We start from the raw sequence: 18,147 nt of genomic DNA on the forward strand, positions 1-18,147 counted from the left end.
GAGAAGGAAAGGCCGCGAACTCCTGCAGAGGGCCACAGGGGGCGGCGGAGGCCACGAGGGCCTGGCGGAGGCCGCGGCTGCGAAAAAAAATTGGAACTTTTTAATTGAAGCCGACAAAACATTTTCCGACTTCACTTAAAAATTTCGAAATTAAAAAATTTGAAAATTTTTAAGTGAAGTCGACAAGTGATTTGCCGACTTCACTTAAAAATCTCCAAATTTTTTTCCGCAGCCGCATCCCCTATTTCTTGAAACAGGGAACGTAGTCGCAAACAAAGGACGCGATCGCGGCCTCAGCCTTCGCCGGCCTCCCGCGGCCCTTCGCAGGCATCCGCAACGGCTTCTACTCCATCCGTCCCTTGCTCGCTCGTTGTTTCTCCTTTTCTTCCCCGGATCCGGCGCGAACTGGTTTTCACGGCGGAACTATACCGATAAGCCACCAAACTGGTCCAGTACAGGCTGAACCGGCCCGTACCATGATACTAACACAAAATCAAAAAAATCTAAAAAAGGACTACGATGAAAATAAAATCAAACTTATGTAACACCCACCCTTTTAATTGTGAGTTAGTTCATTATAATTACATATGCATGTGTATGTCACAATAATTGGAACTTATTGAAAATCATAGGAAATAAACAAATTTCACTCAAAAACCAAAACAACTGGAATTAAATAAAAATTAAGTTTTGGTTCGGTATATTATGTTTCTCCAAGCCATTCATATACTGATGAATAAGATCAAAAATTTTAAGCAGTCAACATTGATTGTACTTCTTGTGATACTGGTTGTATTGGTGAAAACTTCAGGATGGATATCAATATGCAGGAAGTGAGTGTTGCGAAGCAGTGCAATCTCTAGGCACAACAGGGAAGACCCATGTTACAAGTTTTCCCACTGGATGAAAAGCTGAACTCAAATCCACATAATATGTCCTATGTCTACAACTCTCTATTTCAGTCGTATGGCATAGGACTTGTCAAAATCAACCCCTCTCACCTTCTCACTCTATGCTCCAAAATTTAGCAACTATTGGCGATCAGGAAGGAGGTGAAAATATTACATTCACAGATTGTCATAATAACTTTATTATATCACAATATACCGAGGGAACATCACTATAATATGATCATAATATTAAGAAACAAATGATATTTAACATAGCTACTAGAAAAAAAAATGTGGATTAAATTCAAGTAAAACCTCCCAAAATATTGTGTTTAAGAAAAGAAACAAGAAGATATCCTGATAGTTGCAGGTACAATATATAGTATATACTACAGCCAATCAATGCAACGTGACAAAGGCAAAAAAGTGTAAGAAAATGGAACTTCAACAAAAAAATTTCATAACATTAATAGAAAAGGTATGAAAAATGTACCTAATACCATCGCATACACAATGCACCCATCTCTCACAAACATCACAGCAAACCATTGGTATCATTTCAGAATCTCTATAAACCTACAGAAGTGAGCACAAAAAAGTCGCAGTTAAACTTGATCTATCATGTTAGATGGTTCAAGATTCTTATGCATCAGCATAAAAAATAAGCTACAAAGGAGAAACAGAAAGGGCATAAATAAATAAAAATAAAAAAGAAAGAAATATTTCCATCTGATATGAATATTTCATAAAAATTTAAACTGTAATTAACTAAAAATGAGATCCTTCCCTAAGAACCAATATTTTACTCCAAGGGGCGGTATATTATATTGGATATTTGACTGAATCGTAACATTGAAGGGTGGAGGAATTGGAATTGGAAAGACTAAATGACTTGGTCTGGGGTAGAAAAGATGTCTAGGGTGGAAAAGATCAAAGAGATTGTCTGTGGGATGAGTCGAAAAGGTCCTTATGGCAGGATTATCTCCAATCCTCTTCAATAGTCTATAGAAGACTATTACATAACTTTAAAAAAGGCATCATTCTTTATCTATAGGAAAAGCACCTTGTGGGGAGCAAAAGAATATTATCCCACAGGATAAAATGGAAAAGCTCCTTGAATAGCAGACTACCAAGCAAGGTCCGCCGTACCGGTACCAGTCGGCGTACCGGTGGCGGCCCGGATCGGTACGAATCGGTCCCGTACCGATCACGTACTGGTTCTCCAACAATAAACCACCGGTACCAGATTCCACGCTGATCCGGTACCGGTCCCAGGCCGGACCGGTACGTACCGGCCGGTACGGCAGACCATGCTGCCAAGAAATTAAAAAACTAACCTATCATATTTAACAACTCAGTACAGAAAGACAAGGAAGGGGTCCAGATAAGGGAATTAACATGACAGATTGCAAGAAGCATGCCTCAAAACGAGGATCAAAACCCCCACGCCCCCTCCCCTCCAAAAAAAGGAAAAAAAAATGAAAGAAGCACGAAAGAAAAGAACCTAACAATTCAAAACATGTCTAAATCCATGCAACATCTGCAGTCTAGTCTATAAAGTTAGGTAATACAAGGTATCCTATCCTAAGATTAGTTAGTTTACAAGAGCTATAATCCAAAGAATGCCGAACCGGACCGTACCGCCCGGTTCATGCCGAATCGAGCCAACCAGGTCAGTTCGGACAAATAAAACGATTCCGGCCCGGAACCGGCCGATACAAGAGCGAACCGGAAGAACCGGACCGGTTCCGTCTGGTTCAGCCACGAATCGGTGCGAACCGGTCGGTCATTGTTCTCTAGTACCCATGCTACTTAGACCTTATCTCCTATTTTCGGGCATGGAGAACTTCAGGCTTTGCCTTCTTTACCACTTCCTTTTGTTGCATGTGTTGTCAAATTTCATGAAATCTTTTATTACTGAATCAATTAACCAAGTCCTTGAGCAGCTATATCTCGTTTATCCTTACCATTTGAAATTCAGGATCTCCAGACTAGGAGATAAATGATAGAGGATGTGAATAAGGAGCATTATATCTTCTTGATCCTAGTAGGGGTTATCCCTTAGCTTTGTCAAGTCATAAGGAATCCATAGTTAGATGGCATTGTCACCTAACAAATCTATCTTTGCGTGATTCAGGTCATGGATCTCGTAATGGCCTACAAATGTCAGGTACCTCATCCAATACGCATACTTGCTAAGCATCATCAAACAGCATTTCCTCCTCAAACAAATAAATGTAGTAAGAACCATTTATTTAGTATATAGTGGTGTCTAAAATTTCTAAGTATTATCTTTGAAAGAATTCGAATATTTTAAAACATTTATTGATAATTATTTCATATGACATGGCATTATCTTATGAAATGGAAAGATGAAGTGCACTTGGTGTTCAAAATTTTCCACAAAGAAGTTTCAAATAAATAATAAAACTCTACAAACTGATAATGGTGGAGAATACATGTCTAATGAGTCTCATCTTATCTAAAAGACCAAGCTTTTTTCTTCGCAACCTCTTGTTTTCCACCCTCAATAGAATGGAGTTGGAAAAAAAAAGGAAAAGTCAACATCTTTTGGAGGTCTCATATGCTCTTTCATTTGGAAGAAATATTTCAGAATATTTATGTTGATACTGTGCTGACTGCTTATTTCATTGATAAAGTTCCTTCAGATAAAAAGAGTCTCATTCAAGTGTTTATGTCCACAATATCTCATTTTTCCTGAGTGTCTAGGGTCTTTCATTGTTTCTGTTTTGTGCATAATATAAGTCCTAGACAAAAATAACATACTATGCCGTCCTAATGTATTTTCTTATGACATTCTCATCCTTGAATGGGATGACGTAATCACCCAATCTCTAATGGGATACCTCTCTGGATGTTACCTTGATGAAGATATGTTGCACTACTTTAAAGAGAGTTTCTTTCTTGAGGATATAATTCATCCTTCAAACAATGAAGTCACCTGGTTCTCTTACATTTTTCCTTAAACTGCTGACAAGCCTCTAGACATGAATTCCATCAAGAAATCTCCTTAAACAAATGTAGAAATCAGATGAAAGAAGAAAAAGATCTCCTGAAAAGTTCATCCTAATCAATCAACTTACTCACCTAGAGACCCTTTTGCAGGTATTGTCACTATATCTATTCCTATTATTAATGATGAGTTGCAAGTTGCTCTTTGAAATCATAAGAGAATATGTGATTCCCATAATATTAGCCACTTGATATCATTTGGTTCTTTTTCTCCTACTTTTAAGCCCTGTGCTAACTAAACTAACAACATAAACTAACTAAAGGCCCTCCAAATTATTTATACATAATATTGACTGTTATTTGACCAACAAGGACTGGACAGATGGGTTTGCTCCAATACTCCTTTTTGATCCTTTGTTTGCATCTAGGGTTGCAAGTGGATTGGGTTGACTTACTCCCGATGTGGAAACTAGTCCGAAATTAATGTGGCCCAACCTGAACAGAAGTTACTTGAATTAGGCTCGGATTCGAAAACATGATATGTTTCATATATGAACTAAACTTGGATCCTTGAGTTCCGAATCCAAACCTGAACTGATCCAAACCAATTCAAAACCAATATACTATATATTTCAAATAGCCCTCCTTGAATATAAGAGATGAGTCTTCTTCTCATGATATAATTTCTCAATAAATTATGTTGTTGATCATAATCATGTGTAATTATCAATTAAATTCAACGTAGATTCTAGAATATGTTTTGATAGTGTTTACATATTTCTTACTATTATTTTATTGCATAATATATTTAAGGTAATAAATTTATACATATTTATCATGACTTTTGGTTGGATTATTTTTGAACTGATTTGACCCCAAAAAACTGATGGATTGATAAAATTAAAATTAAATCCAATATGATCCAACTCAAAGGGAAATGGATTAGGTTTGCCTTCAATTTTTTATCCAATTCAAATATGGGTTGGGTTTGAATTGTGCCCTAAAAAGTGCTGATAATTCAAATCATATGCCATGTCCATATCCTATTCATGTCGGATACTGTTTGAGTACCTTTGTGACACCTGTTAGGTATTCTATTTTTCGAAATTCAGAAAATACTCAATACTTCCCCAATACACTTTAGAAACTTCTCCAATACCTCCAAAAATGAGGGGGAGGAACAATTTTGTAGTCTATTGATATTAACATTAAAATATAAAGTATGGATTATAATAACATGGAATAATGACTAACAATGAACTTGTAAAAGTTAATGATACCATATAAAGTATGGGCTACATTTTTTTGATAGCCTATTATGCTTTATGAATGCTTTATTTATGACATATATATATATATACACACATATATATTATATGCATATATATAATATATACGCATATATTTCTTGATGTATTCTAGCTATATAGTATCCTACTGTTTCAAGATTTCCCATATTGGCATATGCTTATTGTATCATATCTGTATCACGTATCTATGTAATATTTCAGAGGTTGTGTACATCCCTGATCCAGCCTGACCCACTTGCAGCCTTAGTTGCATGAGATTTGCATTAAAAGGTTTAAGTGGATCCAACCCTAGAATTACCTCCATCTAACGGCATCAGAGTTGTTTTTCAGTTGAGGAGTTCCATTATGAATTGAAGCAATCCCATACTTGGTTTATAAGTTCAGCCATGCTCTTTTTCACTTTGGGTACCAATAAGATGAAGCTGATTACTTGCTATTTATTAAGAACACACATCGTGGTACGATTGATGTTGTTCTTTACGTTGATGATCTTGTTGTCCCTAGAGATGATCTAGTGGAGATAGATGTTTTGAAACAATTCATGCATAAGAAATTTGAGATCAAATATTTGGGATAGCTTCGCTACAATTTACTAAGTGAGTAGCCCATTCAAGAAAACAAGTGGTTCTTTCACCCAAAATAAGAAAAGAAAAAAAATGACCTTGATGTTATTAAGGACAAAGTGCTTCATTGTTGCGCAAACTCAAAAGGTACCTACAATGTAAAGCTTAAAGTTATAAGCTGATCAAGAAGAGCACCTAACTGATCCAAAAATTTATTGATGGCTGGTTGGATGGTCGATACACTTGACTACTATAATATTATTAGACCTGATATTACTCATATTGTAGGTGTGCTTAGTTGATTTTATGCATAATGTTTGCACTCCTCTTCTGGATATGTGTAATGGATTTTGTGATATGTTAAAGGGGTGCAGCCTCAGGATTGTATAGTACAACATGGAGCCTTGATGACTTGAGGATATATAGATGCTAATTGTTGACCCCCTAATGGATTTTGATGAATACAAAACACTAGAGTATAATTTCCTTTATATTAACAATTTATTTGAGGATTTCAGGTGTTTAACTAAGAATATTGTTAAGAATTGTCAAGGCATATTCCCATATTTTTAAAGGATTTATTGAAGATTTTTTGAGATAAAGAAAACAGATCAGGGACAGCCGAGACGTCTCCGGTTTGTCCCAGAGACGTCTCTGGCACGAAGAAGAAGAATTGGCACGTCTGGAGACGTCCCCGGCACCTGGCGAGGCGTCTCGCAGGGTCGGAGTCGACTCCCGACTCTGCGGAGTCGACTCTCTCAGAGACGGCAGAAAGGCCGATTTCAAAGGATGCGCGCGAGTCGTCTCCGAAGGACGCGGAGTCGTCCCCACGCATAAAAGACAAACATCCCGAGATGTCCCCAGAAAGCGCGGAGTCGACTCTCTCAGGGATTCTAGAGGACTTGTTTTTCGTTGATAAAACTACGGAGTTGTCCCCGACGTCGCGGAGTCGTCCCCATGCAAAAAGCGCAAACATCCCGAGACGTCCCCGTAAAGTGCCGAGCCGACTCTCTCAGAAAAACAGAAAAACAAGCATTCAAGCTGTTCTTCTTCTGAGACGTCCCCGTAAAGCGCCGAGTCGACTCCAAACATCGTCAAAAGAATTTTTATACAGCCGAGACGTCTCGCGTTCAAGCGGAGACGTCTCCGGAGCGCCTGGGACGCGACTGACACACTTTTGCAGGTTTGTTTGAATTTCAAACGGTCATATCTTTGTATCTAACGGATCTATTGCTTGTAGGGCTATAAAAGGGAGCTTTTAAGTGCCTTTAAATAACAACTCACCAAAAAAACACAAGATCATTCAAGAGAGAAGAAAGAGAAAGAGGTTCAAGGGAGTTAGAGCTTTCAAGAGGAGAAATCAAGTGCATTCAAGTTTTCCCATCTGATTTCGTGCTCAACTACTCACTCCCACTCGGCATTCAAAGCTCGCATTCAAGCAAACGTGATCCACATCGGAAGAACCACCATCACCCATGCTTCCAACGGCAAAAAGGGTTCTTCCGGTTTTGTTGTTTTTTATTGATATATTTGCTTTCATAAGAGCTTTCAAATCTTTGTAAAACATTTGATTATTGTGCTTGTTCCAGTCAAGGGACTTGGAACAAGGGATAGGCGTCCCAAGCCTAGGTTAAATTGGAGGATTGTAGGGTTCGTTGTTAGCCCGGGGTAAAACAACGAGTTGGGTAGTGCACTCGGAAAACTACCAGACTGTAATCGCTGATTATAGTGGAAATTCCCAAAAGTGTTTGGGGAGTGGATGTAGGAGCAGTGGAAGCTCCGAACCACTATAAATCTTTGTGTTTGCGATTGACTGTGCTGATAACTCTATCTTTACTTTAGCACATACACTTGTGTGTCTTGTTTTAATTAGACAAAAAGTTTTAAAACACCCAATTCACCCCCCTCTTGGGTGACCATCTCTGGGCAACAAGTGGTATCAGAGCAGGTGCTCTTTGTATTCTTGAAGACTTAACCGTCTTTGCCAAAGATCAAGATGGCAACACCCTTCAACAATGTTCCTGCTGAGGGGCAGGCAACCAATAGACCTCCACTCTTCAATGGGACAAATTATTCCTATTGGAAGACTAGAATGAGAATTTTTATTCAAGCACAAGATTATACCTTGTGGAGGGTTATAATCAAGGGACCACACGAACCATCTCACATAGTAAATGGCATTCAAGTTCCCAAACCTGAGGAGGATTGGGATGAGAATGATAGTAGGATGGTTCAACTCAATGCTAGAGCCATGAACTCATTGTTTTGTGCTCTAGATGTAAATGAGTTTAATAGAGTCTCCACCTGTAGTTCCGCCAAGGAAATATGGGATAGGCTTGAAGTTACCCACGAGGGTACCAATCAAGTCAAAAAGTCTAAGGTGAACATTCTAGTTCACAAATATGAGTTATTTAAGATGAAACCCAACGAAACTATTTCATGCATGTTCACACGCTTCACTGATATAATAAATGGTCTAAAGAATTTGGGTAAATCTTACACTAACTCTGAACTTGTGAGGAAAATTCTCAGGTCCTTGCCAAAAGTTTGGGAAGCAAAGGTCACGGCGATCGTAGAAGCTAAAGACCTCAACACGTTGGCACTTGAACAACTATTGGGCTCATTGATGACGCATGAGCTCACAATGAAGCAACATGAAGAAGATGTGCCAAAGAAGAAGACAATCGCCCTCAAGGCTACTTCAAGTGCTTGTGAAGAAGAAAGCAGTGAGAGTGAAGAAGAAAGTGAAGATGAAGACTTGGGCTTAATAGTAAGGAAGTTCAAGAAATTCATGAGAAGAAAGAAACCCTTCCCAAGAAAGAAGTTTGGAGGGAGAAATGATTGGGAAAAGGAAAAAGAAAAAGAAAGAGACCCAGTCATATGTTATGATTGCAAGAGACCGGGACACATCCGCTCCGAATGCCCTCAACAGAAGAAGCACTATGGAAAGAAGAAGAAGAAGGCGTTGAAAGCAACTTGGGATGATAGTGACACATCCTCCTCCGAGGAAGAGAAGGAAGAGACCGCAAACTTGTGCTTCATGGCATTCGACGACGATAAGGTATGTCAAAGCTCAACTACAGATTTTACTTTAGAAGAATTATATGAAGCTTTCCAAGAGCTCATGAGTGATTGTAGTATGTTAGGAGCAAAAAATAAAGAATTAAAAGCCTCCAATCAAAAACTAAAGGATGACATTAAAAACCTATTGATTGAGAAGGAGAGCTATGAAAATGATAACACCATTGACCTAAAGAATAAAAATTCAAAGCTTAGCATTGAAAATGAAACGGCAAAAACACTCATTAAGGAATTAAATCTAAAAGTCAAATTCCTACTCAATAGTAATACCTCACTTGCACAAAATGTTGAATCCCTTAAAATTGATAAGGAAGAATTGGCTAAAGAATATTTGGACCTTAAAAATGAGGTACACAAGTACAAACCAATTGTGCAGAAATTTACACATAGCTCTGAAAAATTAAATCTCATTCTATCCAATCAAAGAGCTGTTTTTAATATAGCCGGATTAGGATACAAAACTAGCAAATAACAAAAATATCTAAAGAACTTTTTTGTGAAAGCAAAAGATATCAAAGCTGAAAAACCTACATGCTTTCATTGTGGGAAAAGTGGACATAAAGCCTATTCTTGCATTCAAAGAAAGATTCAAACTAACAAGAATACATTTGTAAAGGGTAAAAACACAACTAAAGTGTGGGTACCTAAGGAAACCAACTACACTAACCAAGAAGGACCCAAGAAAACTTGGGTACCTAAGAGCTTCACGTGATTATTTTGCAGGTATGCCTTGCAGCCGGGAGCAAAAAAAGAATGTGGTATCTTGATAGCGGTTGCTCAAGGCATATGACCGGTGATGAGAGCCTTTTCGTCACCTTGAAATCAAAAGAAGGAGGAGTAGTCACATTTGGAGACAATGCTAAAGGTCAAATCATTGGCGTTGGTAAAATCTCCATATCACCCTCCTCATTTATTGACAATGTATTGTTAGTTAATGGATTAAAACATAATTTATTAAGTATAAGTCAATTTTGTGACAAGGGGTTTAAAGTGTCATTTGAATCTTCCCTATGCATAATTAGTAGTCCAATTGACAATGAGATCATACTTATGGGACATAGGCGTGGAAATGTTTACATGGTAGATCTTGATGATCTCACCATGAAAGATGGCCAATGTCTTGTAGCCATGGATGCCAAGGTCAATGAGACTAGCTGGTTATGGCATCGTAGGTTAGGGCATGCTAGCATGGATTTAATTTCTAAATTGATTACAAAAGATCTAGTCAAAGGACTACCAAAAATAGACTTTGAAAAGAACAAAATTTGTGCTGCATGTCAACTAGGGAAACAAACAAGAAGTTCTTTCAAGTCTAAGAACATAGTTTCAACATCAAAACCCCTAGAACTAATTCATATGGATTTATTTGGACCCACTAGAACTGCTAGTCTAGAGGGTAAGAAGTTTGGTCTTGTAATTGTTGATGATTTTTCACGTTTTACATGGGTTTCATTTCTTGCCCACAAAGATGAGTCCTTTCCCGCTTTTATCAAGTTTCATAATAGGATTTCGAATGAACTTAATCTTAAACTAAAAGCAATTAGGAGTGATCATGGTACCGAGTTTGAAAATCAGCATTTTGAAAAATTTTGTGAAGAAAACGGTATCAATCACAATTTCTCGGCTCCTAGGACACCCCAACAAAATGGGATGGTAGAAAGGAAGAATCGCACACTAGCAGATATGGCTCGTACCATATTGTGCGAATCGGATCTACCAAAGTACTTTTGGGCTGAAGCAATAAATACTGCTTGTCATATTTTAAACCGTGCTTTAGTTAGATCTATCTTAAAGAAAACACCTTATGAGTTGTTGAAAAATAAGAAGCCCAATATAAGCTATTTTCATGTTTTCGGTTGTCGCTGCTTTATTTTAAACAATGGAAAGGACAATTTAAGTAAATTTAGTGCTAAATCAGATGAGGGGATCTTCTTAGGTTATTCCTCATCTAGTAGAGCATACAGGGTCTTCAACAAGAGAACTCTCGTTGTTGAAGAATCCATTCATGTTGTTTTTGATGAAGCTAATGGAGATTCTTCTAGAAAAGAAGAAGATGGTGATGCAGGTATACTTGAAGACAAAATGAAGGAATTCTCCATACAAGACAAACAACATGAGGATGAAATCAAAGAAGATACAATTCAGCAAGATGAAGAAGATCAACCTCCAGCGAGAAATCAAGATCTTCCTAGGGAATGGAGGTATGCACATGGTCATCCAAGGAATCTAATCCTTGGTGATCCTTCACAAGGGATAAGGACAAGATCCTCCTTAAGAAACACTAGTAATTATCTTGCATTCGTTTCACAGATAGAGCCTAAATCACTAGAAGAAGCCGAAAAAGATGAAAATTGGATAAATGCTATGCAAGAGGAATTAAACCAATTTGAAAGAAATCAAGTTTGGACTCTAATGAAAAGACCCCCTAATGTTTCAATTATAGGCACCAAGTGGGTATATAGAAATAAACTAGATGAAGATGGAATAGTAATAAGAAACAAAGCTAGGCTAGTAGCCAAAGGATATAATCAGGAGAAAGGAATAGATTTTGATGAAACTTTTGCTCCTGTTGCTAGGTTAGAGGCTATTAGACTACTTTTGGCATATGCATGCTTCATGGATTTCAAACTCTATCAAATGGATGTAAAAAGTGCCTTTTTAAATGGTTATATAATGGAGGAAGTTTATGTAGGACAACCTCCAGGTTTTGAGAACCACTTACATCCAGATTATGTTTTTAAATTGCATAAAGCATTATATGGACTTAAGCAAGCCCCTAGGGCATGGTATGAAAGATTAAGTAATTTCCTAATTGAAAATAAGTTTAAGAGAGGAAATGTAGATAAAACCCTCTTCATTAAAAGAAAAGGGAATGACTTATTGCTTGTGCAAATTTATGTGGATGATATAATTTTTGGTGCTACTAATGATAGTCTTTGTCAAGAGTTTGCTAAGCTTATGCAGGGAGAATTTGAAATGAGCATGATGGGTGAGCTCAATTTCTTCATTGGGCTACAAATAAAACAATCAGAGGAAGGCATCTTCATCAGTCAGTCCAAATACATCAAGGAAATGTTGGAAAAGTTCAAGATGAAGGATGCAAAGGAAATCAGCACACCCATGGGCTTAAGTTGCAAGCTTGACAAAGATGAAAAAGGTAAAAGTATAGACTGCAAATTGTACAGAGGTATGATAGGTTCTTTACTTTACCTTACTGCTAGTAGACCAGACATATTATTCAGTGTTTGCATGTGTGCTAGATACCAAGCATGTCCTAAGGAATCACACTTGCAAGCTGTTAAAAGAATATTCAGATATCTAGTAGGGACATCTAATGCAGGCTTATGGTATTCTAAACAATCTGATTTAAATTTAATTGCTTATTCCGATGCTGATTTTGCCGGGTGCAAACTCGACAGAAAAAGCACAAGTGGTACTTGTCAATTCTTGGGTGCTAACTTGGTTTCTTGGTTTAGCAAGAAACAGAATTCAGTTGCATTGTCCACAGCTGAGGCTGAGTATATTGCAGCCGGAAGCTGTTGTGCCCAAGTTCTTTGGATTAAGCAACAACTTGAAGATTTTGGTATCAAAATGAACAACATACCAATTAGATATGATAATACAAGCGCAATTAATTTAACAAAAAATCCTGTCCAACACTCTAAATCAAAACACATAGAGATTAGGCATCACTTTATAAGGGATCATGTGCTAAAAAATGATGTATTGATTGAGTATGTATGCACTGAAAATCAATTGGCCGATATCTTTACAAAGCCCCTTTGTAAAGATAGGTTCAACTTTTTAAGGAATGCTTTGTGCTTGTATGATCCTAACAAATAGATTGAACCTGTAATGCAATGCTTTGTAAGCTCTAGAGATACATATGAATGCTACTCAAACTAATAATACACTTCAAGGTCACGTATAGCAAACCTAGTGCCTAATAAGTGAAAACTTGAATCTATCAAAGTTAGATGACGAATTGTTTGACTTTCCGGAGGATGGTTACCCTCCCTTGGACTCTTCATGAAGATATTTTCAGAGCCTATTTCATAGGCATTCGAAATTTGGTCAAACATTCCTCATTTCAATATTGATAATTCAAAAATCATTATCAAACTTTTATAGGATGTGTTATTGAGGGGAAGGATCACAGGCAAGCTCACTCTATATTCACCAAAAAAAATCACACTGATTATTGTGGTTGAATAAAATAAATTGGGAAAAGATAGAATTACGTCTCTGGCAAATCACAGAGACGTCCCCCCGGCGAGACGTCTCGCATTAGTCACGGAGACGTCTCGGGGACCGAATGAAAGTTTTTAAATTAGGTCGAAACAGCTCGAGCCGTCCCGAGCTGCCTTCCTTCGTCCCCAATATGAAAACATAAATCCTAGCCTCCATTTTCTCTCCACCACAAACCGAACCAAAATCTCTCCCCATTTCTCTAGATTTCCAATCCATGGCACCTAAGAAAGCTAGGCGAACGGGTGGGAGGCGTCCTAGGGTAGCGAACGACGACGAGGAACGGAGGGAAGAGCCCTCCGCGCCGTCTCCTCCGGTTGCTCCGCCAACCGTGACCCTCTCCTGTGCGAATCGCACAGTAACCACAGGTAGATATATTGATTTTCAGTTTCTAGCTAGTGAGGGGTTCTCTATTGGAGAGAGACTCCGTGCCCAAGGTTGGGAACACCTATGTTCCCTAAATATGTCAACCTATCCTGGCCTAGTGAGAGAAATGTTTAGCAATATGGCCTTAGGGGACTTGGGGTACACCGGATATGTCCGAGGCACATTGATAGAAATCAATGAGGACATCCTATCTAGCTTGTTACAAATCCCCAAATACGGTGAGGCTCCGACCTCACATCCCCAAAGGGAGATTGCCCTAAACCTAATTTTAGGAAGAGAGGACTGCGGCCCTCTTGACATAGTTAAGTCCCAAGACCTCAATGCCGAAATGAGATTGCTTTTGAGCATAGTTAACCGGGTCTTGTTTCCAAAAACCGGTCGCTTCGATTTCGTTTCGGAGCGAGACTTAGCCATCATGCACCACATCTTGCTAGGGATTCCCCTAAACCTCCCTAGGCTCATGTTGAACTACATCTCCATATGTCATAGATATTCCAGATTTAGCATACCATATGGGATGGTCTTCACCCTACTGTTCAAACATTTTAAGGTTCCAATTCCTGAAAATGAGCCAGAAAAACCTTTGAGAAACACTGACTACTACAATGAGAGTACATTACATAGGATGGAGTTTCACAAGAAAGACGGGTCTTGGGTTAAGGTCTCTAAAAGAAAATCTCAAACCATAGAGCCTGAGATCCAACATCAGGAGCCTGACCACCTCTCTCCTCCACATAGTCCTATGGCCTTTCCTGATGTACCTTCCAGCTCGGCTGGACCATCCACCTCAGTGCCTCCTCCTCCAGTCAGTGGATCATTGTTCTTATCAGATGAGCAGATGCACACCCTAGCATCTATGATGTGCCAGCAGATGAGGGAAGAGATGAGATCAATAATCTCTACTGAGTTAGCTCCCATCCGTACCTCACATGAAGCACTCCTAGAAGAATTGAAGGAAATCAAAGTTCCGATAGAAACTACAGCGTCAGAATTGGTTCGTGTGGCAACAAACCAAACTCTAAGATCAATTGAGATAAAGGCTGAATTGAAGACCATATCGGATGGTCTTCAAGAGTTGACGAGCCCTGGAGGCAATGTGGGCAGTGTGGCTGCCCAACTTAGAGGAAGGATTGACAGGGCAACTCATGAGTTTGAAGCACTAGTGACAGCCTTCAATCAATCTCAGGGAGATCACTTTAGAACCCTAATGGATTCAATAAATGGATTTATAGAGGCTGCTGCTAGGGCTATTGAGCGTGGTCGCCGGTGAGGGACATTTTGTGGACATCTAGGGTTCATCTTTTTGTAAAACCCTAGGCTTATTTGAAACTTCTTCTTTTGTATTAGCAATCAATACTTGTAATGGCCTTTTATACTTGTAATGGTTTTCTTTTTATCCTTGTAATGACTTCAAATGATTGCAATGATATATGAATGTCATACACTTCTTTTTGAATCTTGGTGTATGTTTTTAATTTTGTGATGTGCCATGAGAATGTTCAAATTTGACAATGTGCAACCACTTTACTATTTTGCCAACTTGTCAATGCATGTGAAACAGGGGGAGCACAACTTGTATTCACTGCATTCAAAAGGTCTGAAATGAATTCCAAACCAAAGGGAGAGTAAAATGAATGTTGAATTCATGGATGGCAATAACTTGGAAATCATTGATTGTTTCATTATAATATGAATGCTGAATTCTAATAGGCATCGCATTTTTAGGTACCTAAGGAAAATTTGTCCCCTTCATTGTTGATGACAAAAAGGGGGAGTAGAACCAATATATGGAATGCAAAATACAAAATTTACACTCATACTTAAAAGTTGAATTAGAAAAGATAAAATTGAAGAATATTGGCTTTAAGACAATTGCCCTTCTGGAAAAGAAAGGGGGAGTCAAAAAGTATTTAGCTTTCAATTGTCTTTAGCATCAATATTTCATTAATTTACATTTTAACTTGATTCAAATCCAGTTGATATGCCAAAATTGCTCAAGAGCTACTAAGATCAATACTTATGCATAAGGATAGAACTGAAAGTTGACTATATTGAATTATGCACACTGTATCTAGCTCTAACCAAAACATAATACTTGTACATCTGAACAAATACTGTGTATATGTTTAAATTTTAAATTTTGCATATACTCAGTGTTTTGTCATCATCAAAAAGCGGAAGATTGTTGACCCCCTAATGGATTTTGATGAATACAAAACACTAGAGTATAATTCCCTTTATATTAACAATTTATTTGAGGATTTCAGGTGTTTAACTAAGAATATTGTTAAAAATTGTCAAGGCATATTCCCATATTTTTAAAGAATTTATTGAAGATTTTTTGAGATAAAGAAAACAGATCAGGGACAGCCGAGACGTCTCCGGTTTGTCCCAGAGACGTCTCTGGCACGAAGAAGAAGAATTGGCACGTCTGGAGACGTCCCCGGCACCTGGCGAGGCGTCTCGCAGGGTCGGAGTCGACTCCCGACTCTGCGGAGTCGACTCTCTCAGAGACGGCAGAAAGGCCGATTTCAAAGGATGCGCGCGAGTCGTCTCCGAAGGACGCGGAGTCGTCCCCACGCATAAAAGACAAACATCCCGAGCGGGAGTCGACTCTCTCAGAGACGGCAGAAAGGCCGATTTCAAAGGATGCGCACGAGTCGTCTCCGAAGGACGCGGAGTCGTCCCCACGCATAAAAGACAAACATCCCGAGACGTCCCCAGAAAGCGCGGAGTCGACTCTCTCAGAGATTCCAGAGGACTTGTTTTTCGTTGATAAAACTACGGAGTCGTCCCCGACGTCGCGGAGTCGTCCCCATGCAAAAAGCGCAAACATCCCGAGACGTCCCCGTAAAGTGCCGAGCCGACTCTCTCAGAAAAACAGAAAAACAAGCATTCAAGCTGTTCTTCTTCTGAGACGTCCCCGTAAAGCGCCGAGTCGACTCCAAACATCGTCAAAAGAATTTTTATACAGCCGAGACGTCTCGCGTTCAAGCGGAGACGTCTCCGGAGCGCCTGGGACGCGACTGACACACTTTTGCAGGTTTGTTTGAATTTCAAACGGTCATATCTTTGTGTCTAACGGATCTATTGCTTGTAGGGCTATAAAAGGGAGCTTTTAAGTGCCTTTAAATAACAACTCACCAAAAAAACACAAGATCATTCAAAAGAGAAGAAAGAGAAAGAGGTTCAAGGGAGTTAGAGCTTTCAAGAGGAGAAATCAAGTGCATTCAAGTTTTCCCATCTGATTTCGTGCTCAACTACTCACTCCCACTCGGCATTCAAAGCTCGCATTCAAGCAAACGTGATCCACATCGGAAGAACCACCATCACCCACGCTTCCAACGGCAAAAAGGGTTCTTCCGGTTTTGTTGTTTTTCATTGATATATTTGCTTTCATAATAGCTTTCAAATCTTTGTAAAACATTTGATTATTGTGCTTGTTCCAGTCAAGGAACTTGGAACAAGGGATAGGCGTCCCAAGCCTAGGTTAAATTGGGGGATTGTAGGGTTCGTTGTTAGCCCGAGGTAAAACAACGAGTTGGGTAGTGCACTCGGAAAACTACCGGACTGTAATCGCTGATTATAGTGGAAATTCCCAAAGGTGTTTGGAGAGTGGATGTAGGAGCAGTGGAAGCTCCGAACCACTATAAATCTTTGTGTTTGCGATTGACTGTGCTGATAACTCTATCTTTACTTTAGCACATACACTTGTGTGTCTTGTTTTAATTAGACAAAAAGTTTTAAAACACCCAATTCACCCCCCTCTTGGGTGACCATCTCTGGGCAACACTAATTGAGCTAGTTCTCCCTCTAATAAAGATTTACCTCATGGATATTGTGTTTCGTTTCTTTTTTTCAGAGTGGGTCGGAGTATTTGGTCAATTGGAAAAGTGAAAAGGAAAAATATATGGTTGTCAGATCTAGTGCAGACACAAAGTACAAAGCTATCAAATTAATGATATGTGTGAACTATGAATTAATACAGCTCTAAACTCTATTAATTGGAAGTAGAACTTTTGTTTCTCAACCTACTCCTCTCTTATGTGACAATCATGCAGCTATATGTGTTGTTAGTAATCCAATGTTTCATGAAATAAACAAACATATTGAGATAGAAAAGTAGATTATGACTTTGTTCAGGAAAAGATTACCAACAATGGGATTATCACACCCCCACATATAATATGATTCTCAATTTGTAGATTACGACTTTTCCCTTAATAAAGTAAATGCAGCGTGACCTGGCACGACCATGTGGCATCTTTCCTCTCACATGTCTCTCATACCAGCTCTCGTTCTCTCCTCTTTTCTCTTTCTTATATCTCTTCTTTCTTCTCAACCTCCTCTTTCCCTCCCATATATTAATTTCTTTTTATTGGACTGGCAACATTACATATGATTCATCAGCAATAGCTAGCAACTTGGAGCAAATAATTCGCATGGAGCAAGGTGAAGCAAGCATCAACAAAGTCTTTTGTTTCTTTTCCTTTTTTTTGGTGGGGGAGGGATTGGGAATGTGTGAAGGCTATTAATAGCCTCAAAGGAAACTAAGTTTTGTAACAAGGTATCTCTAAAGGGGAAAAAATGATAGTAGGAAGGTTGGAGGTACTCAAGCAGGAGGCGGAAAGGTACACTTGCAAAAGTTCCTCAATGTTAACATTTTGAAAACTTGGGGTGCATATTAACTCTCTC

At 38.8% G+C, this 18,147-nt stretch overlaps 1 protein-coding gene across 3 annotated transcripts in view; it reads right to left on the bottom strand.

The window, feature by feature from the left end:
* The window catches only part of LOC120103723 (uncharacterized), a 47,366-nt gene that overhangs the window by 15,310 nt on the left and 13,909 nt on the right, over nucleotides 1-18,147 (bottom strand). For all 3 annotated transcript variants that reach the window (XM_039122647.3, XM_039122648.3, XM_089924283.1), the window contains one exon: nucleotides 1,384-1,466. In XM_039122647.3, coding sequence (XP_038978575.3) covers nucleotides 1,384-1,466 — 83 coding nt within the window. The remainder of the gene's footprint in view (nucleotides 1-1,383; nucleotides 1,467-18,147) is intronic.

The sequence above is a fragment of the Phoenix dactylifera genome, chromosome 7, assembly GCF_051530095.1.
Source record: "Phoenix dactylifera cultivar Ajwa chromosome 7, Ajwa_hap1_PhDact_Kaust_v1.1, whole genome shotgun sequence".
NCBI classification, from domain to species: Eukaryota; Viridiplantae; Streptophyta; class Magnoliopsida; order Arecales; family Arecaceae; genus Phoenix; species Phoenix dactylifera.